The sequence below is a fragment of the Pleurodeles waltl genome, chromosome 8 (genome assembly GCF_031143425.1).
Source record: "Pleurodeles waltl isolate 20211129_DDA chromosome 8, aPleWal1.hap1.20221129, whole genome shotgun sequence".
NCBI classification, from domain to species: domain Eukaryota; kingdom Metazoa; phylum Chordata; class Amphibia; order Caudata; family Salamandridae; genus Pleurodeles; species Pleurodeles waltl.
This window is the reverse complement of record NC_090447.1, coordinates 110832073-110855711: the sequence shown is the minus strand read 5'-3', so window position 1 is coordinate 110855711 and position 23639 is coordinate 110832073. Positions and strand designations below refer to the sequence as shown.

General features: G+C 44.5%; 1 protein-coding gene and 5 non-coding genes across 6 annotated transcripts; all 6 read right to left on the bottom strand.

The window, feature by feature from the left end:
* Nucleotides 1-4720: 4720 nt before the first annotated feature.
* RPS3 (ribosomal protein S3) lies at nucleotides 4721-23025 on the bottom strand. The gene is made up of 7 exons (XM_069203853.1): nucleotides 22906-23025; nucleotides 20636-20766; nucleotides 19924-20017; nucleotides 16531-16625; nucleotides 15617-15804; nucleotides 14699-14931; nucleotides 4721-4784 (listed from the first exon to the last, which is right to left on the bottom strand). The coding sequence occupies exons 1-6, from the start codon at nucleotides 22933-22935 to the stop codon at nucleotides 14702-14704; spliced, it is 768 nt and encodes a 255-aa protein (XP_069059954.1). The 5' UTR covers nucleotides 22936-23025; the 3' UTR covers nucleotides 4721-4784; nucleotides 14699-14701.
* Nucleotides 4913-5060, bottom strand: LOC138252464 (small nucleolar RNA SNORD15). Its single transcript, XR_011195209.1, has one exon. It is a non-coding gene; the product is annotated as a small nucleolar RNA SNORD15 (small nucleolar RNA).
* LOC138252465 (small nucleolar RNA SNORD15) lies at nucleotides 15157-15301 on the bottom strand. Its single transcript, XR_011195210.1, has one exon. It is a non-coding gene; the product is annotated as a small nucleolar RNA SNORD15 (small nucleolar RNA).
* LOC138252468 (small nucleolar RNA SNORD15) lies at nucleotides 16310-16455 on the bottom strand. The gene has a single exon (XR_011195213.1). It is a non-coding gene; the product is annotated as a small nucleolar RNA SNORD15 (small nucleolar RNA).
* On the bottom strand, nucleotides 18734-18870 carry LOC138252474 (small nucleolar RNA SNORA29). Its single transcript, XR_011195218.1, has one exon. It is a non-coding gene; the product is annotated as a small nucleolar RNA SNORA29 (small nucleolar RNA).
* Nucleotides 20133-20277, bottom strand: LOC138252466 (small nucleolar RNA SNORD15). The gene has a single exon (XR_011195211.1). It is a non-coding gene; the product is annotated as a small nucleolar RNA SNORD15 (small nucleolar RNA).
* Nucleotides 23026-23639: the final 614 nt, after the last annotated feature.

Here is a 23639-nt window from a genome sequence, read left to right as displayed (position 1 = left end):
CTATTATTGGTTGAAAAGCCTTTAGTGCTTGAAAAACTGCTAGCAGTTCTAGGTGATTTATATGCAGTTTTGTTTGATGTACGTTCCATTGTCCTTGTATGCTGTGTTGATCGAGGTGTGCTCCCCACCCTGTCATGGAAGCATCTGTTATTACGTATTGTGGCACTGGGTCTTGGAAAGGCCGCCCTTTGTTTAAATTTATATTGTTCCACCATAGAAGCGAGAGGTAAGTTTGGCGGTCTATTAACACCAGATCTATAAGGTGACCCTGTGCTTGTGACCACTGTGATGCTAGGCACTGTTGTAAGGGCCTCATGTGCAGTCTTGCGTTTGGGACAATGGCTATGCATGAAGACATCATGCCTAGGAGTTGTAATATCATCTTTGCTTGTATTTTTTGTGTTGGATACATGCGTTGTATGATGTTGTTGAAATTTTGAATTCTTTGCGGACTTGGAGTGGCTACTCCTATTGTTGTGTTAATTATGTCTCCTCGGTATTGTTGTACCTTGCACGGCAGAATGTTGGATTTTGCGAAGTTGACTGTGAACCCTAGTTTGTAGAGGGTTTGTATGATTTGATTTGTGTGGTGTGAGCACGTTATTAACGAATGGGTCTTGATTAGCCAGTCGTCTAGATACGGGAATACATGTATTTGCTGCCTTCTGATGTGTGCAGCGACTACTGCTAGACATTTGGTAAAGACTCTTGGTGCGGTTGTTAAACCGAAAGGCAGTACCTTGAATTGGTAGTGTATTCCTTTGAATACAAACCTTAGGTATTTCCTGTGCGATGGATGTATTGGTATATGGAAATACACGTCTTTGAGGTCTAATGTAGTCGTGTAGTTTCAGCAATGGTAACACTTCTTGTAGTGTGACCATGTGAAAGTGGTCTGATTTGATGTATGTGTTTAGTATTCTTAGGTCTAGGATTGGTCTTAGCGTTTTGTCCTTCTTTGGTATTAAGTACAGTGAATAAACTCCTGTGTTTATTTGTGTGTTTGGTACTAACTCGATTGCATTCTTTTGCAATAGTGCTTGAACTTCTATCTCCAGGAGCTCGGAATGATGTTTTGATAAATTTTGTGCTCTCGGTGGTATGTTTGGAGGGAATTGTAGAAATTCTATGCAATAACCATTTTGGATAATTGCTAGAACCCAAGTGTCTGTAGGGATTTCCTCCCATGCTTTGTAATAATTACCTATTCTTCCCCCCACTGGTGTTGTGTGGAGGGGGTGAGTGACATGTGAGTCACTGCTTAGTTGTAGGGGTTTTGGGGCATTTAAATTTTCCCCTATTCCTAGGGAATTGCCCTCCTCTATCTTGGCCCCGAAAGCCTCCCCTGTACTGTCCCTGGTAACTGGATGTTGTTGCCTGTGAGGTACTGGCTTGTGTGGCCTGACCCCGAAACCCCCCTCTAAAGGGTGTTTTGCGGAAGGTGCTGTAATTTCCTCTGCGGGGAGTAGAGTGCGCCCATGGCTTTAGCAGTGTCCGTGTCTTTTATAAGTTTCTCAATCGCCGTGTCCACTTCTGGACCGAACAGTTCTTTTTCGTTGAATGGCATATTGAGAACTGCCTGCTGAATCTCTGGTTTAAACCCAGACTTTCGTAGCCATGCATGCCTTCTGATGGTCACAGATGTATTTATTGTTCTTGCAGCTGTGTCTGCTGCATCCATGGAGGAGCGTATCTGGTTGTTTGAAATGTTCTGTCCTTCCTCAACCACTTGCTTTGCCCTCTTTTGTAGGTCTTTGGGTAGATGTTCAATGAGATGTTGCATCTCATCCCAATGGGCTCTGTCATAGCGCGCAAGTAGTGCCTGAGAGTTAGCGATGCGCCACTGGTTTGCAGCTTGTGCTGAGACTCTTTCCAGCTGCATCGAACTTGCGGCTTTCCTTATCTGGGGGTGGTGCATCCCCAGATGTGTGGGAGTTGGCCCTTTACCTAGCTGCTCCTACAACGACAGAATCTGGTGGCAGCTGTGTAGTGATGGAAATAGGGTCTGTAGGAGGCGCTTTATACTTTTTTTCCACCCTTGGTGTGATTGCCCTACTTTTGACCGGCTCCTTAAAGATGTCTTTTGCGTGCCGAAGCATACCAGGGAGCATAGGCAGGCTTTGGTAGGAGATGTGGGTGGCGGAGAGGGTGTTGAATAGAATGTCATCCTCGACTTGTTCTGAGTGGAGGCTTACATTGTGGAATTGTGCTGCTCTAGCCACCACCTGAGAATATGCAGTACTGTCTTCTGGTGGTGATTGCTTTGTAGGGTATACCTCCGGACTGTTATCTGACACAGGGGCGTCGTATAAGTCCCATGCGTCCTGATCCTGGTCACCTTGGCTCATGGTGGTGTGAGCCGGGGAATGTGATGGAGTTTGTGCTGGTGAGACGTGAATTATAGGTGGAGGAGAGGGTGGCGGAGTAACCTTTTTCACCATTTTTGTTTGTGGTGTTTGGTCCGTTTGAAATTCCAGTCTTCTCTTTCTCCTAATAGGGGGAAGGGTGCTTATCTTTCCTGTCCCCTGCTGTATAAAATTAAGTTTCTGCGTATGGTCTACATCGGTGGATTGCAGGTCTTCCTCAAACCTATGCTTTCGCATTTGGGAGGTTATTGATTGCTCTTCTGTATAAGAGCCTGAAACTGGGTCGGTTGCAGGTTGTTTTGACACCGAAACCCTGTCTGCATCTTTTTTCGGCTCAGAGGTGACTTTTCTTTTTCGGAGTCGAAACATCTCGGCGTCGATCTTCCGTCGGTGCTGCTGTCTCGGCGTCGAGCCGTGTCTACACCGCTATCTCGGTGTCGATGTATGTCTCCAGCACTTTCTCGGTCCCGAGAAGGCTGGGTGCCGGTGTCTCGACCGGAGTCGGACGGTCTCGGCACTGTTTGGGCCTTTTTCGGTGCCGACGGTCAGTCACCGAATTTATGGGTGGAGCCATGGCCTGGTGGCAGTGGCGTCCCCTGGGCCTTGACAATCTTCTTATGAGTGGTTTTCGACGTCTTACGGTTCGTGGATCGTCGAATTCCACGGAGTCCGATTCGTGTATCGAAAAGGTTTCTTCCTCTTCTTGTATGTCGAACTCTCGGTGGGCTGTCGGCGTGGACGCCATTTGAAGTCTTCTTGCTCGACGGTCTCGGAGTGTTTTTCGGGACCGGAACGCACGACAGGCCTCGCAAGTGTCTTCACTGTGCTCAGGTGACAGGCACAGGTTACAGACCAAGTGTTGGTCTGTATAGGGGTATTTGTTGTGGCATTTGGGACAGAAACGGAACGGGGTCCGTTCCATCGGCGTTCTTCTACACGCGGTCGGGCCGAGCAGGCCCCGACGGGGGAATCGAAAACTACCCCGAAGGGCTCCGGAGCTCTTCGATGCGGTGTTGATTCTAACTACGCCGATCCCGAACGCAACAATACAGACGAAAATCTTCCGAAATTTAGCTGTTTTTCCGTTCCGAAACTCGGAGCGACAGGAACACGTCCGAACCACGATGGCGGAAAAAAAACCAATCGAAGATGGAGTCGACGCCCATGCGCAATGGAGACAAAAGGAGGAGTCACTCGGTCCCGTGACTCGAAAGACTTCTTCGAAGAAAAACAACTTGTAACACTCCGACCCAACACCAGATGGCGAGCTATGCAAAACATGCGTATCTACAGCGACAGATGCCATCGAACACCCACTTTCATGCAGCACATTCAACGGTCACTTATTTTGCATTGTGTCATGGGCATTTTTTAATGTACTGAGTGGTCCTATTTGGAATGAGCACCTTCAGTAGGAATACATTTTTAAATGCTCTGCTAGCACTTTAACGTGTTCCATCTATGTAATTCATGACCAATCATTTACTGTAATCTAGGTGTACTGCTATTCTACCTTAATATCACACCTCCCTGCTGAAACTCCCCTTTTACCCTAGGGCTATCACATCCCCCACTGTCGGTCACCTTACCTGCAATATTAAATATTCCTTTTGGTTATATGCTTCTACTTTCATTGTGCTAAAATTTACATGTGTGTTCTTGGTAATGCGGTGCTTGTTTGGTAACAATGTACCTTGTGTGAGTATCTCTCAGTAAAAAGATACAGCAGTCTCTTAATGTACGTGATTTACAAAGTAACAATCCTACCATACAATTACTCAGTGTTTGTACTTCAATCTGTGAAAAAATACCTATAACTTCTGTTTAAGGAAAATAGTTGCTTTTTAAGGAGCTTACCTTGGGTTTAAATTCTACCACTCAAACCTACTTATCACTTTCAACCTCCAACCACTTCCGTCCGATACTGACAAACTGAGTTCTGCACATTTACTGTTGTGCTGTGAAGTTAAGATAGTGTAAATCAGTGCCAAACAGCCTCTGAAGGATGCCAGGTACTCATCACTGCTATTTGAGTAGTAGTGTTTCAGAACTAAGGAGCAACAACGGAGAAATGAAGTAATTTGGGGTGGGGCATCAAGTTTGGGGCACAGCTCAAGAGCCTGGGGAAGGCTTAGCTTTACTTATTAGTTGTTTTATAAAACACAAACTTCACCCAACCATGCTTCAGAGCGCTATACAAAGGAGGATGTCAACACCAGTCTGCCACGTGTCCACTGGGGACTCATTTTTTCATATAAATTAGACACTTAACATGGACTATGCTCAGCATGCTCATTCCCAAAACAGTCCACTCCATGATGACACTACCTTCAAAAAAGTAAACACAACCAGAATTTGGTCTTTCATATTTATTTTTTTACAGCTCTGTATCCTGACATTTCTCGGGTGCGCCGTGACCTGCAAAAAATAAGATAAAACTTAGTAAGAATGTGTTCATCCAGCACAACTTAAACTTGAGGCAATTAGGCTGGGATGATTGTTTTAAAAACATTTTTTTTTACAGCTTATTAATGTACGCCGTTAGCCCTTCTCAGACAAATGCCTCGAGTTCAATCAAGTAAGAGAACAGGTCTTTAAAAGCAACCAAGGCCAGCAGTACAGAACGTAACACTGGACAAGTTAACTTAGAAAAGAACATGTCCTTTCTGACTCGTCATCGTATCATCACTGAAGGGATTCAAATGGTCGCAAGGAAAGAGGCTGGTGAAAAGTCACCCAAATAATAAGACAACATTTAGACAAGAAAACACTAATTGCAGTGGGATCTTAAGTACTGTATATGCCACAAGCAGAACTTGTGGTTTTAGTTCGTATTGCAGCACTGCACAAACTTTAAGCAAACTCTTAAATGCGGATCACAATAGGGTACATATCATTGAGACTCCATGTACAAGTTGACAAGCCCTCTTGAGCACTGAACTTCACCAGTCCATAGGAAATGTCTATTGGCGATCTTCAGGTGCAAGCCAACTGTCAATCCCATGCCACAACATCCCACAAAGTGATAAGCCCACTTTCAGGATATTCACTGCAGCCCCTTCTCCTAAGACTAGGCTCCAGGGAAGAACCGAAGCGCACTAATGAACATCACGTGATCAGGTATACAAAACCAGACTGCATTAACACCGGCACCAAGCAGCCTATGAGCAGGTCACAATCCCATGACTGAGAAGCCTAGTGTCTGAGCCAGTGGATCCTCCATAACAGGCCTCAACACGAATAAACGCGCTTTTAAAGCCTCTCAGTTCGAAGGTCATGTATGCCTCTCAGGAGTGGTCCCTGGTTCCTCAAAATAGTTATCAGTTTACACAGCTTAACCTTTTTTGAAAAACGTTCTCAAAATTAAAGATCCTGACCGATGTATAAAGTGTGTGCGCGCACTCTAAGACCGGGTAAACGAATGTAGCATTAGCACATTATAGCAAAACAAAGAGCCAGCCGGAATGTCCCCCATACAGTTCAATGCAAGCACATCAGTGAAAACTGAAGGATACATCCAAGGAGCCAAAAGCATTAAGTGCGAGACAGATGCTCCACTGGGCTGAGCCAAGAAGCAATTGCCTCAAGACAACGGACTGAAACAGGCAGATGCAAACTCCACTATCTACACTGTTAATATGTCAGTTGGACAGCTATATTGTCAAAACACAAGTAAAAGGGGTGGGCATGTATGACAAGTTGCAATAAAGTGTGGCTCTTTGTATAAGCACCTTTGGGACCACAAAACTCCACACGTCAAAGCGCCTGGATTTCCTTTCAGTTGATTAGTGCATTAAAACCTATCAATATAACGTAACAGATTATTCTGAAGCAGGAGTCTCTTATGCCATGTGATTTTCACTTTTTTCTCTAGATACTTGGAATTGTTAGTCTTAGCTTACATGATGCAGCAGATCTGAAAGTGTGGGTGACTTGAAGGGGCCTTTTGGATTGATCCTCCAGGCAGGTGTATCCTGGTGTGACTGTCTGCTACTCTGCTAAAGACAGAAAAGGTCTCTCACTGACTACACATGTCCAACACAGATCCGCAATGACCACCACGTCCTCATATGGTAAACTGTACACATGAGTAGTGGCTAACAAATTTTCAGGACACCCACCCAAGACCAGACTTAACAGGACTACAATGACGCAAACCAATAATAAAAAAGGTCTTTGCATCAAACTTACTGCCCAAAAAAAATCCCAGAGACAGGACATAGTCGACACATGGATTTTAACTTGCAACCATAGTCATGAAAATGTTATTGTGCCAACGTCTTGTTTCTTGCAATCCCTTTTTACCCCCCCCCCCCCCCCCGACACTGAGTCAGCTCCCTCCAAAAACCAACTACCTGGCCATCCAGGAGTTACAGGCTCTCAGATCAGGGCTTCCATCAGTTTATGTGCTGTCTGGTCAAGTGTGAAATGTGATGAATTCTCCTTTGATTATTGTCCATAAGCTCCAGAATGTGTTTAATGTCCGATTAATCCATTTGTTGTTCTAAAGCATGTTTTGTTCCTTTAAATGAATGTTTTGTAAGTTTCCTGGCAGCATGCTTCATTCGAGTCAAAAGTCCAGTTTCCTTTGTATAGGAAGAGGTTTTCGGCTCCGAAGATGGAGTCTGACGTAGGAGGGCGCAGACTCTGCTCAGAGGTGGAAGCCTGTATCTTTCGCCTCAACCCGAAACAGGTGTGGTAGCCTGTTGGGGGGGAACTGTCTGGGCTTTTTTCGGCACCGAACCAGAGGGTCAGTCGACAATTGTTTTCAGTTCGAACCATGGCTAAGAAGCAGTCACCCAAGGCCTTGCGCAGGTTTTGTTGTTGTTTTTTTTAACTTGTTGGGGCTGGTGTATTCATGCACTGCACCGCAGATATTGATTTGCTGTCCTCGCCTGACTCCTCGCTCTGAGTCAGAACCTGGAATTGTGCCTGTTCTTAGCCAAGGATGTCACTGGTGGGCATTGTGAATTTCTACGCCATCTCCAATTGTCTTACTCTTCGATCACTTAACGTTTTCTTCGATCCAAAAGACACACGCCTCACAGCTTTCTTCCTGATGGACTAGAGAAAGGCAGAGATTACACACCAAACACTGGTCAGTGTAACTTGGCATGGTACAGAGGACAGAATCAGAATGGAGTCCGATCCATGAAGCTATGACGCAGTAGGCCCGAAGAAGCCCGAGAAGGGCGTGGGCGCCCAAAAGGGAATATAACTGATCCAGAGGGTACGAAGGGTGCCCCCAACCTTTCAAAGGTGCCAGCACAATCCAAATTTAAAGTAGAGTACAGCTTTAAACTCCTGCGTAACAAACTTGCTAAAACCCCTTTCGAGAAAAAAAAAAAAGCAGTGGTGTCAAGGGCACAAACTTCCCAGTCTCGGGCATGGGTGTCATTTGGGGAATCGCAGCTGCACCCCCTGGCTTGCCCCTTGCAAACCCTTGCCTCACAGGTGGCAAAATCAGTGCCTGGGACACAGGGGTAACTCTTCCTAATGGATGTCGAGGCTTCACTTTCCTGGTTTTCGGTCAATGTTTTTTTATTATACAAATAGTGATTAATATTACAAAATGGATGGGTGTGATAAAAATAGAGTATAATTTGTTGGGATAAGACCCTAACTGGCAACTACGGTAAGCAAACAATGTTTTCAAATGTGTGTGGTATGGAAAATGTCACTTACCCAGAGTATATCTGTTCGTGGCATTAGTCGCTGCAGATTCACATGCTGTGCATAGTCCACCGTCTGGTGTTGGGCTCGGAGTGTTACAAGTTGTTTTTCTTCGAAGAAGTCTGAGTCACGAGACAAAGGGACTCCTTCCACTTCGGTTCCATTGCGCATGGGCGTCGACTCCATCTTAGATTGTTTTCCCCGCAGAGGGTGAGGTAGGAGTTGTGTATGCTAATAATAGTGCCCATGCAATGGAATAAATACGTATGTACAAAATGAAGGTTTAATGTAATATATTTACAAATGTTCAAGATCTACTTCTAAACGGCTACAGGCTCCCGGGGAGGAGGGTGAGCGCATGTGAATCTGCAGCGACTAATGCCACGAACAGATGTACACTGGGTAAGTGACATTTTCCGTTCGGTGGCATGTGTAGCTGCAGATACACATGCTGTGCATAGACTAGTAAGCAGTTATCTCCCCAAAAGCGGTGGTTCAACCTGTAGGAGTGGAAGTAGTTTGAAATAAAGTTCTTAGTACGGCTTGACCTACTGTGGCCTGTTGTGCAGATAACACATCTACACAGTAGTGTTTAGTAAATGTATGAGGCGTAGACCATGTTGCTGCCTTACAGATTTCGTTCATTGGAATATTTCCTAGAAAGGCCATAGTAGCACCTTTCTGGTTGAGTGTGCCTTTGGTGTAATAGGCAGTTCTCTTTGCTTTAAGATAGCAGGTTTGGATGCACCTTACTATCCATCTGGCAATACCTTGTTTTGAAATTGGATTTCCTGTATGAGGTTTTTGGAAAGCAATAAATAGTTGTTTTGTCTTCCTAATTTCTTTTGTCCTGTCAATGTAGTACATTAGCGCTCTTTTGATGGCTGTGGGCAGAACACTGGTAATTCCACTGTTTGGTTTAAGTGGAACGGTGAGATAACCTTTGGTAAGAATTTTGGATTTGTTCTAAGAACAACCTTATTTTTGTGTATTTGAATAAATGGTTCTTGTATGGTAAACACCTGTATTTCACTTACTCTTCTTAGAGATGTAATGGGAACGAGAAATGCAACTTTCCACGTTAAGTATTGCATTTCACAAGAATGCATGGGTTCGAAAGGTGGACCCATGAGCCTTGTTAAGACAATGTTGAGGTCCATGAAGGAACAGGTGGTGTCCTTGGTGGTATAATTCTCTTTAGGCCCTCCATAAACGCTTTAATGACAGGTATTCTAAATAGGGAAGTTGAATGAGTAATCTGCAGATAAGCAGATATTGCTGCGAGATGTATTTTTATGGAAGAGAAGGCTAGATTTGATTTTTGTAAATGTATTAAATATCCTACTACATCTTTCGGAGATGCATGCAATGGTTGAATTTGATTATTTTGACAGTAACAAACAAATCTTTTCCATTTACTTGCATAGCAGTGTCTAGTGGAAGGTTTTCTAGCTTGTTTTATGACCTCCATACACTCTTGAGTGAGGCCTAAGTGTCCAAATTCTAGGATTTCAGGAGCCAAATTGCTAGATTCAGCGATGCAGGGTTTGGATGCCTGATCTGTTGTGTCAACAGATCTGGCCTGTTGGGTAGTTTGACATGAGGTACTACTAACAGGTCTAGTAGTGTTGTATACCAAGGTTGTCTTGCCCAAGTTGGTGCTATTAGTATGAGTTTGTTTTGACTCAATCTGTTTACTAGATATGGAAGGAGAGGGAGAGGGGGGAAAAGCGTACGCAAATATCCCTGACCAATTCATCCATAGAGCATTGCCTTGGGATTGCCGGTGTGGGTACCTGGATGCGAAGTTTTGGCATTTTGCGTTTTCTTTTGTTGCAAATAGATCTATTTGAGGTGTTCCCCAAATTTGGAAGTAAGTGTTCAGGATTTGGGGGTGAATTTCCCATTCGTGGACCTGTTGGTGATCCCGAGAGAGATGGTCTGCTAGCTGGTTCTGGATTCCCTGGAATAAACTGTGCTATTAGGCAAATGTGGTTGTGAATTGCCCAATGCCATATTTTTTGTGTTAGGAGACAACTGTGTCGAATGTGTCCCCCCCGGTTTGTTTAAATAATACATTGTTGTCATGTTGTCTGTTTTGACAAGAATGTATTTGTGGGTTATCATGGGTTGGAATGCTTTCAACGCTAGAAATACTGCTAACCGTTCTAGGTGATTTATATGAAACTTTCTTTGATGTACGTCCCATTGTCCTTGGATGCTGTGTTGATTGAGGTGTGCTCCCCACCCTGTCATGGAAGCATCTGTTATCACATATTGTGGCACTGGGTCTTGGAAAGGCCGCCCTTTGTTTAAATTTGCACTGTTCCACCATAGAAGCGAGATGTATGTTTGGCGGTCTATCAACACCAGATCTAGAAGTTGACCCTGTGCATGTGACCATTGTGATGCTAGGCACTGTTGCAAGGGCCGCATGTGCAATCTTGCGTTTGGGACAATGGCTATGCATGAGGACATCATGCTTAGGAGTTTTAATACCATCTTTGCATGTATCTTTTGTGTTGGATACATAGCTTGTATTACCTTGTGAAAATTTTGAACCCTTTGTGGACTTGGAGTGGCTATCCCTTCTGTTGTGTTGATTGTCGCTCCTAAGTATTGCTGTGTTTGACACGGCAAAAGGTGTGACTTTGCATAGTTGATGGAGAAACCCAGCTTGTAAAGGGTTTGTATAACATAATCTGTGTGGTGTGAACACTGTTAGCGAGTTGGTCTTGATTAGCCAATCGTCTAGGTACGGGAACACGTGTATTTGCTGCCTCCTGATATGTGCAGCTACTACTGCTAGACATTTTGTAAAGATTCTTGGCGCTGTTATTCCGAATGGCAACACTTTGAATTGGTAATTTATTCCTTTGAATACGAACCTTAGGTATTTCCTGTGCGAGGGATGTATCGGTATATAGAAATACACGTCTTTTAGATCTAACGTTGTCATGTAGTCTTGCTGTTTCAGCAGTGGTATTAAGTCTTGTAACGTGACCATGTGAAAGTGGTCTGATTTGATGTAGGTGTTTAGTGTTCCGAGATCTAATATTGGTCTCAGACTTTTGTCGGTATTAGAAAGTACAGTGAGTAAACTCCTGTGTTCTTTTGTGGACTTGGTACTAATTCTATTGCATCTTTTTGCAGTAATGCTTGAACTTCTAGTCCTAGAAGGTCTATATGCTGTTTTGACATATTGTGTGTTTTCGGTGGGACGTTTGGAGGGAGTTGGAGAAATTCTATGCAATAACCATGTTGGATAATTGCTAAGACCCAAGTGTCTGTTGTTATCTCCTCCCAAGATTTGTAGAACTGGCTTAGTCTTCCCCCCACTGGTGTTGTGTGAAGGGGTTGTGTGACCTGTGAGTCACTGTTTATTTTGAGGGGTTTTTGGACCTTGAAATTTTCCCCGGTTTCTTGGGAATTGGCCCCCTCTGTATTGGCCCCGAAAGCCTCCCCTTTGATATTGTCCCTGGTAGGTAGGTGGTCTTGCTTGTGAGGTGCTGGTTTCTGTGGCTTGACCTCAAAACCCTCCTCTGAAAGTTGTTTTGCGAAATGTGCCAAATGTGCCTCTGCCCTGCGGGGAATAGAGTGCGCCCATGGCTTTGGCCGTGTCGGTGTCCTTCTTTAATTTTTCAATTGCAGTGTCCACTTCCGGCCCAAACAATTGTTGTTCATTAAACGGCATATTGAGCACTGCCTGTTGTATCTCAGGTTTGAAGCCAGATGTGCGCAGCCATGCGTGCCTCCTTATCGTCACAGCAGTATTTATTGTTCTTGCAGCTGTATCTGCTGCATCCATAGAAGAACGTATCTGGTTGTTGGAGATATTTTGTCCCTCTTCAACCACTTGTTGCGCTTGTTTCTGGAATTCTTTGGGGAGGTGCTCGATGAAATGCTGCATCTCGTCCCAATGGGCCCTGTCGTATCGCGCTAGGAGTGCTTGCGAGTTGGCAATGCGCCACTGATTTGCGCAGCTTGTGCTGCAACCCTTTTCCCAGCTGCATCAAACTTGCGGCTCTCCTTGTCCGGAGGTGGTGCGTCGCCTGATGTATGCGAGTTGGCTCTTTTACGAGCTGCTCCTACGACTACTGAATCTGGTGTCAGTTGTGATGTAAAAGCAGGGTCTGTGGGCGGTGCCTTGTATTTTTTCTCCACCCTTGGAGTTATTGCTCTGCTTTTAACTGGCTCCTTAAAAATCTGTTTAGCGTGCCTTAGCATTCCCGGGAGCATAGGAAGGCTTTGATAATGGCTATGGGTGGAGGACAGGGTGTTAAAGAGGAAGTCATCCTCGATAGGCTCCGAATGTAGCGATACATTATGAAATTGGGCAGCCCTAGCTACCACCTGTGCATATGCTGTACTGTCCTCAGGTGGTGAGGGTTTAGTCGGGTACGACTCTGGGCTATTGTCCGATACTGGAGCGTCATAAAGGTCCCATGCATCCTGCTCATCTTGGCTCATGGTGGTATGATCTGGTGATTGTGGTGGAGTCTGTGCCGGTGATACACGAGTTGACGGTGGTGGAGAGGGTGGAGGAGTTACCTTCTTTACCACTGGTGCTTGTGGTGGCTTGTCTTGTTGCTGGAAGTCAAGTTTCCTTTTCCTTCTGATTTGGGGGGGGGGGGGGGGGGGGGGGGGGGAGTGCTGATCTTCCCTGTACCCCTTTGGATAAAGATCCACTTTTGCGTGTGATCTACTTCGGTTGTTTGTAATTCCTCCTCAAATCTGTGTCTTTTTAGTTGGGAGGACAGTGATTGTTCCTCTGAGTAGGAACTGGTTTTCGGTTGCCGGGTGTTTTGGCACCGAAAAAGTTTTTTTCGGCTCCGACAAGAACGTTCTTTTTGGCGCCTCTGTGCCGAGCAGCTTCGGCGCCGCTGTCTCTGTGCCGAGCAGCTTCGGCGCCGCTGTCTCTGTGCCGAGCCTTTTCTGCACCACTCTCTCGGTCCCGAGATTGCTGCGTGCCTGTGTCTCGACCTGAGTCGGACGACTTCGGCACCAGCTCGCCCTTTTTCGGTGCCGATGGACAGTCACCTACTTTATGGGTTAAGCCATGGCCTGTTGGCAGTGGCGTCCCCTGGGCTTTGTCTGTTTTTTCGTGTGATCTTTGTTTCGACGTCTTACTCACGGTTGATTGCTCTTAGACGTCGAATTCTTCGGAATCCGACTCGTGGATGGAGAAAGTTTCTTCTTCCTCGAACCGTTGTTGTCCTGTCGGCGTGGACGCCATCTGCAACCTCCTGGCTCTTCGGTCTCTGAGCGTTTTTCTCGACCGAAACGCGCGACAGGCCTCACACGTCTCCTCCTTGTGCTCGGGGGACAGGCACAAGTTACAGACCAAATGTTGGTCTGTATAAGGATATTTATTGTGGCATTTAGGAGAGAATCGGAACGGGGCCCGTTCCATCAGTCCCGATGTTGCACGCGGTCGGGCCGACCAGGCCCCGACGGGGGAATCGAAAATACCCCGAAGGGCTACCGGAGCTCTTTAAGGTTCGGTGTCGATTTGCCCTAACTATCCCGAACGAAACAATACCGACGAATTTTCCCGAGATTCTGACTAACTTTCCAACCCGAAACACGGAGCGAAAAGGAACATGTCCGAACCCGATGGCGGAAAAAAAACAATCTAAGATGGAGTCAACGCCCATGCGCAATGGAACCGAAGTGGGAGGAGTCCCTCGGTCTCGTGACTCGAAAAGACTTCGAAGAACAACAACTTGTAACACTCCGAGCTCAACACCAGACGGCGGACTATGCACAGCATGTGTATCTGCAGCTACACATGCCACCGACCGCATGCTTGCGGGTGTGTCTTACGTGAGTGTGTGAATGTGGGTGTATGAGTAAGCATGTGTGTGAGTCACAAAGGTCAAATGGTATGTAATATCACTTCCGCTAACCCTGCATTTTGGTGAACCGGCGTCCAAGGTCAAGAGGAGCACATAGCCCTTATAAGCCAAGCAACAGAGTAATGGAGCACTTGTTGTAACACCAGTACAAAGCTTGGCTAGGATCTAAAGAGTTGTAAATGAGATCTATCCTTAATACAGCTAACACGTTCCATGTGATCCTGACACCATTTAAGACAGGCAGTTCTCCCTATGTTTCCTTATACAAATATACTGCTATTCCATATTCTTCCTAACATGAAAGCAACAAGGAAACTTTTCCCAACGAAATCTAAATTATGAGCCAGACAATATGAACACATATCCTGAAACAAGAGCACCAGTGCAAGGACTGGGTTAACTTTTCACAACAGAAACTTAACATGGTTCTGTGCATCTAATAGGGTTGCACACTAGTTTACCAACTCTAAATTATTTACATCTCACTTTTTGTATTGTTTGCAGAAGCGGTTTCATAAAAACACTGTTAAGCATAAATTCACGTGAAACAGAAATGAACAACACTTCTGGACATCAACGGGAAAGAGCAGGTGTCCCTCGAGTCAATTCATGATCTGTGATGAGGCACGGATCTTAACAGCACATGGGTCACCAAAGTTAATTGCAAACACACTGTTCAAAGAAACCTGAAATGCAATCAGAAGCCCTGCTGCTTCAGCTACCTGCAGCTAGCAGGACGCTCCGACAAATTTTGCAGGAGCCTGGGAGTAGAAGACCGTAATACTCAGCACAAAAACATACCCATTAGGCTGTAGGAACCGGCTGAGGCATGGCTGGTGGTTGCTGCGGCGGCTGTTGTTGTTGTTGTGGGGGCTGTTCTGGTTTTCCTCCTTTCTGCTCAGACATGGGAGTTGTAGGGAGGATCTCATCCTTGGGCTCAACAATGCTGACATGGTCAGGCAGTGGCTTCTTAGGCCCAATCTTGCCGCTTGGGTCCCATGGAAGCATAATTTTCACTTTGATCCCAAGCACACCTGTAAACAACATGGACTATGAAATGTCACATCTCATACACTTGAACTGTACATTCTAATTTCCACAGGATAAAATATGAGGAAAGAATAATTGTTTTAAGAGAATAGCTTTCAAGGTCATCTCTAAAAACTGATACTAGCTGGGAATGATAATCGGGCAACAACCATAAATGCGGGACTTCAAGATAGACTACAAGCTTGCAACAGAACACACAGCTCATTAACCCTCCTCAGACAAATGCCTCAGGGTCATTCATGAAAAAGGACACAGTCGTAAGACAACCTAAAACAGAACCACAGAACGTGGTACTGAACAGGTAGAAACTTAAGAATATGCCCTTTCCGATTCGTCATCGTATCATCACCGAAGGGTTTAGTAACAAGCTAGTGAGCACTATTGCTGCCTACTACAAGTCAAGACTGAAGGTTCAGTTGATGTTATGGCTGAACCGGATACGGAGGCCACGTTTTAGAAACAAAAAAAAAAAAAAAAAAAAAAACACAAAGTACTGGTGGGCTCAAGACCGGAGGGGATCTTCGAGGTCAAGGAACTCAAAACAACTCAGTCTAGAAAGCATCAAAATACACCGCTGAAAACATTTACTTGTTGGTGAGCTAGGATATCGAAGCAGAACAAAAACAACCATTTAAATTTCTCGAGCAAAAATTCGCTTTGCAAACGTACCTTGCCTGAGCAGCACGTGGCGGACTGCAGTATCAACATAATAGTTTACAGGATCTCCACTGTGGATCATCAAGCCGTCCACAAACTTCATGGACTTGGCTCTCTGGCCTCGAAGTTTACCGGAGACGACAACCTCGCAGCCCTTGGAGCCACTCTCCATGATGAAACGCAGGACACCATAGCAAGCTCTGGGAAATAGAATTGACATTTATAAAGTACCATGTTAATAGTGTATTTGTTTTTAATTACCAACGTTGTAAGTACTTAAGTGTTATGACACTACGTAGAGAAACCAGTACATTTAAAATGCAAAGATGCATTTGGTTAACGACAGTCTGTATATATGCTGGGTCACACCCAATTGGCTTAAACTGATTAGAATAACCTCACCAGAAGCCACTCTGGCTCACGAGACTCCGTGCAGTGGCTACTTGTGGCAGACCAATAAGGTTTTGTTTTTTGCATTTTTTTCCAAACATAAGACATTAAATATTACATAGCAAGCATATTAAAGAACCCAAAAAACATAGGCGAGACTTATGAAAGCCTGGGATAAAAATTACAAAAGCGGATGCAGGTCTCCAAAGAAAATAATTTTAGAAAAATGCGATTGCGTCTCGTTAATCAAATATAGAAAGTCTCTACAAATTACTTTTCAAAGTTGCTCCAATAAAGTAAAATGTTGGAGACATCCCTTCTCAGACAAATGCCTCTTGATCATCCGTTTAAGGACAACAAAAATCCGAGGCCCTAAAACCACGGCACAGAACGTGACGTGGTACTGGGCACTCGGACAAATGACATGTCCTTTCAGCCTCGTCATCGTATCGTCACTGAAGGGTTAACAAATGCCTGCAGTTTAATTATGTTCATTCAAGTACAGGTAATCCATACAAGCAGACAATACTGCTTACCTACGCACCGCTAAGCCTCCTAGGAGTTTGTATCGCAGAGACTCTGCTTGGGCGATGGCACACAGACCTCTTGTAGCCACTTTCTCAGCATAGAGCTGTAAAAAAAAGAAATGTAAATCACTAAATCAGCTAAGATTGAAAGTCAGGGAATATATTTATTTTGAACACCTGAGCATACTCTAAATTCTAAAGACAAAAAAAAAAAAAAAAGCCAACAAGCTAAGAAAATACTAATACGGTCATGATGGAAAAAATGTGGATGCCATTAATTTCAGCAAATGTAGGTAAACTACTGTTCCTCTAACAAACATGTAATACTCTGACACAGGGTTTCTTAACCCGTTGCCCAGGGACGCCTAGGGCCCACGAAGCATATTGTGGGGGAGAGGGGGAAATGGGTCTGTTGACTGTTCAGATTAATAAAGTGTACATAAAGAACCAAAATTAAAACATTTAAAGTGTTCCGGTCCCAAGATTCCAGTAACGATTAAGTTAGGGTCCGCCATTTTCCCGAAGAGGGGTTTTAAAGTATGCGCCTCTGACCATAACTATTTCTAGACAATAAAAAGGTGGACACGTTTTGTTAACAAGGCTCTGAAGCAGTTTGTTGAGAAACGCGCGTACGTGACTTCAATAGCTCACGGCCTACAAGCGCCTCAAGGTTAGGTCTGTCAAAGCAGGACCGTCAGGTAACAAATCTTCCAACCTCTGCCATCTTCCAGAGGAGCCATTACGGAGCCACAGATAGTGACTGACACCCCCTCACAGTGATCATATGGGCTCAAATCCTTGATATCGCTGATGAGCCTTCCCTTGTGTAGCAGCTCCTACAAACTCATGCATCCAACAAAGCTATTCCACAGGTTACAGAGCTGACAGTGTTGTCATCTTTCAGGTTACAGTGCGCTTTCGGGCCCCTGACAATAACAATCTGTTATTTAGGGGATATTTGTAAGACTCAAAACTCTACTATTAAGTTCTCAGGCATCTAACAGCAAACCTGTATTACTTCAATAAAGATGCAGGGCTGTCTGCACTTGCAGGCACGTTGCAAGAATTGTGTGCAAACTTGTAAGTGAATACCCAATCACCAGCTTTTTTTTGGGTTAAGTTCTCTCACGTGTTTTCTAGCTGTCTCTCTGATGCACTGCCCTCCCCGGACCACACATTGTTACTCTTTCACTCGTATGCTTTTTCCGCACCCTCCTGTTGTACCCATCCTTGTGTACTTCTTCCTGGCATTGCCTTCTCATCTGTGTAACCTCCACTCCACCACATTCTTCTTACCCGTTTCTTCCCTAACCCCCACAACCGTGCTACTTCCACACCCAGAGATTCCCACACCGGTGTCCTTTGTGATGATTACCTCACGTCTGCCCCAAGTAGCACCACACACCAGCTCTTAAACTCTTGCCCCGCACCCCCCTCCAAAACCCTTTGCTCAAACTTTTTATTAATTTAACATTCCAACTCAGTTACATGTGTTATATGCTGTTTTCTGAGACTACTAAGTGTATCAGGATACACACAGTCTGTATCAACAGAACTACAAACAAAAGATAACGCAAACCAGTCTTATTTGTTAAACTGGATCACTGTTTTATTAACCTTTGGATCTCTGACTTAGCCCAGATGTAAACAAACACTGAAGAAAAAAAAAAAGCCTAATTTATGGCGTCGCCATGGTTTTTGCAAAACTTGTGCGTCTGGCAGCTTCCCCGACAATAATTGCAAAAAAAAAAAAAAATGATTAAAACCGAACTATTTTGGTCTTAAGGACAGAGTGCCATAATAGGCCAACACTTAATCGGACGTACTTCATTTGTGGATGCGCTTGTTGTGAAATGGCAGTTATAGAGAGGTTCACCAATGGCTAGAGACTGACCCACACTGTATGGAAGAAATAGTTGAACGATACCATAACAGACCAATGAAAAGGGGGTTGGATAGAATTCTTCTGACCATTATTCCGTCTTCTGCGGTAGGTTACTGGTGGTGGCGGCAATCATTACACATCAGGCAGCTTTACTATTGCGAAAGCCACCACTACTTGCCAATACAAATACTGCCCATAACTCAGGTCGTCAATTTACGCCTATAGTGTGTTCAGAAGCCAATGATTTCAGGGATCTTCAATTAGGGCATGCATCCGCCACACAAAGAATTAACAGCCAATCAAATTTAAAAAAGTAATATTACAATTCTCTCAATGTTCAACCATTTCATATAGGAGAGACGGTCAACACCCATCACCTCCTTCAGACGATGGCTGTTTTGCTCTAGCCCATTAGCATAGCCGCTTATTCTGTAAACCGAAGGAAGCGGTACTAAAACGGGCCATGCTATTTTCTCAGAAAGCATTTAAATGACAAGCTGAAATGATTCGGAACTGCAGAACCAGAATGTAAAAGAAGAATACTAAGATGCCATACCTAGAATAGATCAATGTGCGTTAATTGAGGTTTTCAATGAACAAGATGGAAGGACATAGGAGTATTATTTTGAGATTTTGTCAACCATGACGTCCAGTTAATATGAAGCAAGGAATGTCAGCCCTACTGCCAGGACACTAAGGCTGGCAGTATGATTCAGGGTTAGCTCCTAGAGCACCACTGCTGGCCATTAGTGAAAGCTCGGGGTACTAGTCACTCAGACTGTTACGAAGCAGCAAGGGATGAACTTTCTTCATATTAAGATGGATAATAAATTAACCCTTATTTACGAGACTTCGTTGATGTGACCACGTGTGGAAGAGAGCACAGTGCCATTTATTCAAGTAGTCTTAAGGAACGTGAGGTGATGTCTACGGGGACTGCAGGGCATAATTATCTTGGAGCCATTATAGGAGACGTTGCTCTTCCTTATGATGCCTAGTGTGCCATGGAAAGACAAGATCCAATTATTTTTTTTAGATGCGCAATTTGCCTGTGACTTTTTCAATAACACAGGCCGGTTTTGTAGATCTAAAAGCAGACCGGAGCCCAGATTTTCGAAGGTGGGATGCGAATGCAATTATGTATTTATTTTGCATATGCAAACGCGCAAAAGTACAAACTCCGCTCATGTATACAGAGCAGACTCGGTAGAGAGGCGCTTTGCAAACGTCATTCATACAGATCAGAAAAACCGCTGGGGACTTTAAGCATGGGTACCCTACGACACAGACCATTTTGCACATGCCTCAAGCTGTCGATGAAAATGTAGTATCAACAAGCGATAGAGAACACCACACAGAATTAAACTGCAAAAACAAAAAAAAAAAAACACACACACCTCTAAGTGATTACAGAACGATCATCAATGTTACAAAATGTGTCAAACGAAAGAAACAGTCGAACGCAAAAGTTTGGCTAAGCGAAGAGCAAATTTAAAGCTTGTACAAATATTCCTTACCTCCACACTGCCTTCAGGAAAGCCAAACCTCTTCTGAACAACAGCAGTCAGTTCACGGATACGACGACCCTTTTCACCCAGGACATTCTGGGTCCTAAAAATATATGTACGCTTGTTAGTTTTTTCTTTCTCTCGAAACTACGCGGAAAAAGCACACGTTGCTTGCTGAACACAAACATGCAAGCGGCAGTCACTTATTGCAAAGAAATCCTTCTCAGACAAATGCCTCTAGATCATCAATTAAAGAACAATCCAAGCCCGGGGCCTAGACGTCCACTGCACAGAACGTGAAGTGGACCAAAGCACCCGAGCAAGAAGTGCCCTTCCAGACTCGTCATCGTATCATCACAGAAGGAGGGAGGTATGCTGTGTGTGTGCAAGAGGATAGCGCAGGAAAAAAAACAGGGCTGACCGAACGGCTCAACCCTCTGACCCATCCTCTTTTTGGTCAACTGCTGAAAACACGGACATCTATATAAAACAACTTCAGCAAAGCTACTTGTCCAGGCCTTTCCCCAGCAAGGAAGAGGATTGGTAGAAAGAATATGACTGCAGGTGGCTGCCACTGTTTCACTGTATTCTTAGCACCTCGTTTTTGACAAGCTGCCACGAGGAAGCTGGATGGGCATTTATCGTGTTCATCCATTATTCTAGAAACCACAGGTGGCAAACATTAATCTGAGAACAGCCACCCTACGATTAAAGGTCGTACCTGGTGGCAAGGATGATTATTTCGGTTCTTGTTGGTGTAACTCTGACTTCCACCCCAGAGTAGCCATCTTCAGCCAGCTCACGAGTCAGGAACTCATTCAACTCTGCTTTGAAGATGCCATCAGCAACAAACTGAGGAAAAACAAACATTACTCAATCAAAATTATCCAGTAACAAATGATTTAAGACTGCTATTTATGCAGCCCATGAAATCCCAAAACAAGATTGGATCGTTCCAATTCTATCCAAAAAATAAAAGTACATTACAATTAAGAGTATCAGTTTTCCCCCTAAAATAAATACATGCTACCATGGACTTACAGCAGAAAGGTAGATTAAATCTAGACATCAAAATAAAATGCCAGCACCAATTGGAGCAGGGTCAAGACTGACTTGCATATGACTTGGTTCAAACTGATGCGGCATGGTGGGCGAAAAACTGTTTGTCATTGACTGGGATTAATTCAGGTTTTCTATTCACCACCATAATGTTGTCGCAATAATCTTTCGGCACACTGATAAGAAGGTCAGATTTTTTAATTAAAAACGTTTACGAGTTGAGAAGGCTAACCCGCTCCCAATAACCCATGGTAGAACACTTAAGCACGTGTGGTTGTAGAACCCACCGCCTCTCTTCGCCTACCTTGTGCGCTTTATTCCTGTAAACGTTTTAATGTATCCATAGTCTTCGAGATTAACAAACTGCTCACTTCTATGACCCTGCCAACAGGAAGAAACTATTTTATTTAGGTAAGCATGTGCGTAACTAACTGGTCATTCTGCCTTCAACGAAACAAGAGCGCTGAGTAACCAACTACTCTGCATCATCCGCCCAACGGGCTTTTAGGTCGATATACACGGATCTCTTCATACAATACACCTAAATCCATGCCTACTGCTGCGCTGGCTGGCATTCAGAATCTCAAACGTACTGCCAAGAGCGTTCTTTCCACATGTCACAAGTGACAAAATTCCTTTGGCATCAAGAGACAGAGACAGGCATGGAGGCAATTAGAGGACAAGTCAAACAACAAAAAAAAAAAAAGGAATCCAAAAGCACTTATGGCACATGGGAGACTTAAATCCCTGAGTGAGACAACTGTATGTGACCAGTTAAGGTTTTCACACTGTGGGATAGCCCTTCTAGATGCCAACAATCTACGAGTTCCAAAAGGTGCCATACCCCATTTAGATGCCAAAGTAAGCGGCTGCGCCAAACCACCACCAGAATCTCCACATCAAAATAGAAAAAAGCGTCTACACGAGTTTTACGCACGGAGTCGCAATTAAAAGGACATCTTACAAGGATTTACTTGACTGGTCGGAAAAGAAGTTATTTTCTACTTTCAGCACTCTGAATAATGGGTAGGAGACGCGAAGCGCATAAGACGTTATCAGGCTACTACCACTAGCCTTTAGACACCTTGGTAGCACCACATAATGTATTCTACTGCTAGGTTCGTTTCTTCCTCTCGGTTACCTAAGCTGCGGATCCAGACAGCCTAATTTGCAGTGTGTTCATGACACGATACACAGACCTGTTACAATAAAGTGAACATGCCGGCGTTGTGTAAAGATGTTGTCTCGTGCATGCTTGTGGTTAAGGAGCAGGTACTGTATTGGACAATATACCCGTGAAACTGCCCAAAAGTTGTTTCTGACAGAAAATCAGGATTTTTCTATTTTAAGTACTTTTTGGTTTCCTGTATCTGCCAGTGATCTTACACGCAAGTGCGCTAAGCAATCACGGCGATAATGTACAATAAAGTTGCTTTGCAAAAACGAAGTAAATTTACGCAGCTGCACTGAACACGTCAAATTCACATGAATGAAGCACTAACCGACCACAAAGCCTGAAAGTGTGCAGTTCATAGTGACATCGGTAACCACTAAAACGTAACGATTATGGTCTAGCAAGCAATCAGTGCCCCTATCGCGGAACAAGAAGTGAACAGTAGGGCAGTGTCTAATCAATTCAGGGCAATTAGCAGGGAAGGTACGAAAGGCTCTTGCAGAGACAGCCATCCGTACCACACTCAGCCGGTTCAAGGGACACGCGAGACGTCTGAACGCGAGGTGCAACAGCCATCACCACTCGCTAAACTATCAGGGGACCAGCCGCAATCCGACGCCATCCTTCGCTATCAGCGCATAAGCACAGAACAACTGTAGGCCCACAGCTATCTGCAGAATAACGGGAAGATCCCCCCAGTATTATTAGAGGGCTTTTTCCAACCAGCAGCTGCCTTTTCGACATTAAACACGGCTCACCTTCCTCTTCTTGGAAATTTGGACCGCCATCTTGCGCAGCGCCGCTGAAGGGAAAGAGAGAGCGCTTCCGGCGGAAGCAGCTATAAACCTTAGCTGCAATCCGGAACTTCTTTTACCGAAGTGCGACGCACAGAATGTCGCGTCACTGGTGTGCGACAGGTGGGGGGGAGGGGGGCAATAAACCAGCATGGATGGTTTCGAGTAAACAATCATAGAAAGTAGTTGAGTCGCGAAAAGTAGAAGTGACTCATGCTGTTATTTTTTTTGTCAGTCTTATATAGTTGAAACCTGACCTGAAGCTATCGGAGCGCTTTACATTAGCTCCAGTTTAGTTATACAACGACACATTCTTTTTTTTTGGTAGGTACGGGAGATTGGGTGATTTGTCCAGAATCACAGAATGTTGAGCCGACGCCGAGATTCGATCCTGATTCCCCAGGTCCAGAGTCGGCAGCTTGGGCACATCCACTCTTAACCGTAGTATTCATTACACATTTTGATTATGAAGCAGCATTAACTATTTAAATGCTTTACTTTTTTGCAGTTTTACATAGCGCAAACTCGACCCGAAGGTCGACACGACACCAGTTAGCTTACACAAGGACATATTCGTGTTAGGTAGGCACAGGGACATTTTAGTGATTTGCCCTGAATCACAGGATGCTGATCCGAAGCGAGAATCGAACATGGTTTCCCAGCTCCAAAGACAAATTCTCATTATTTTCAAGGTGCTG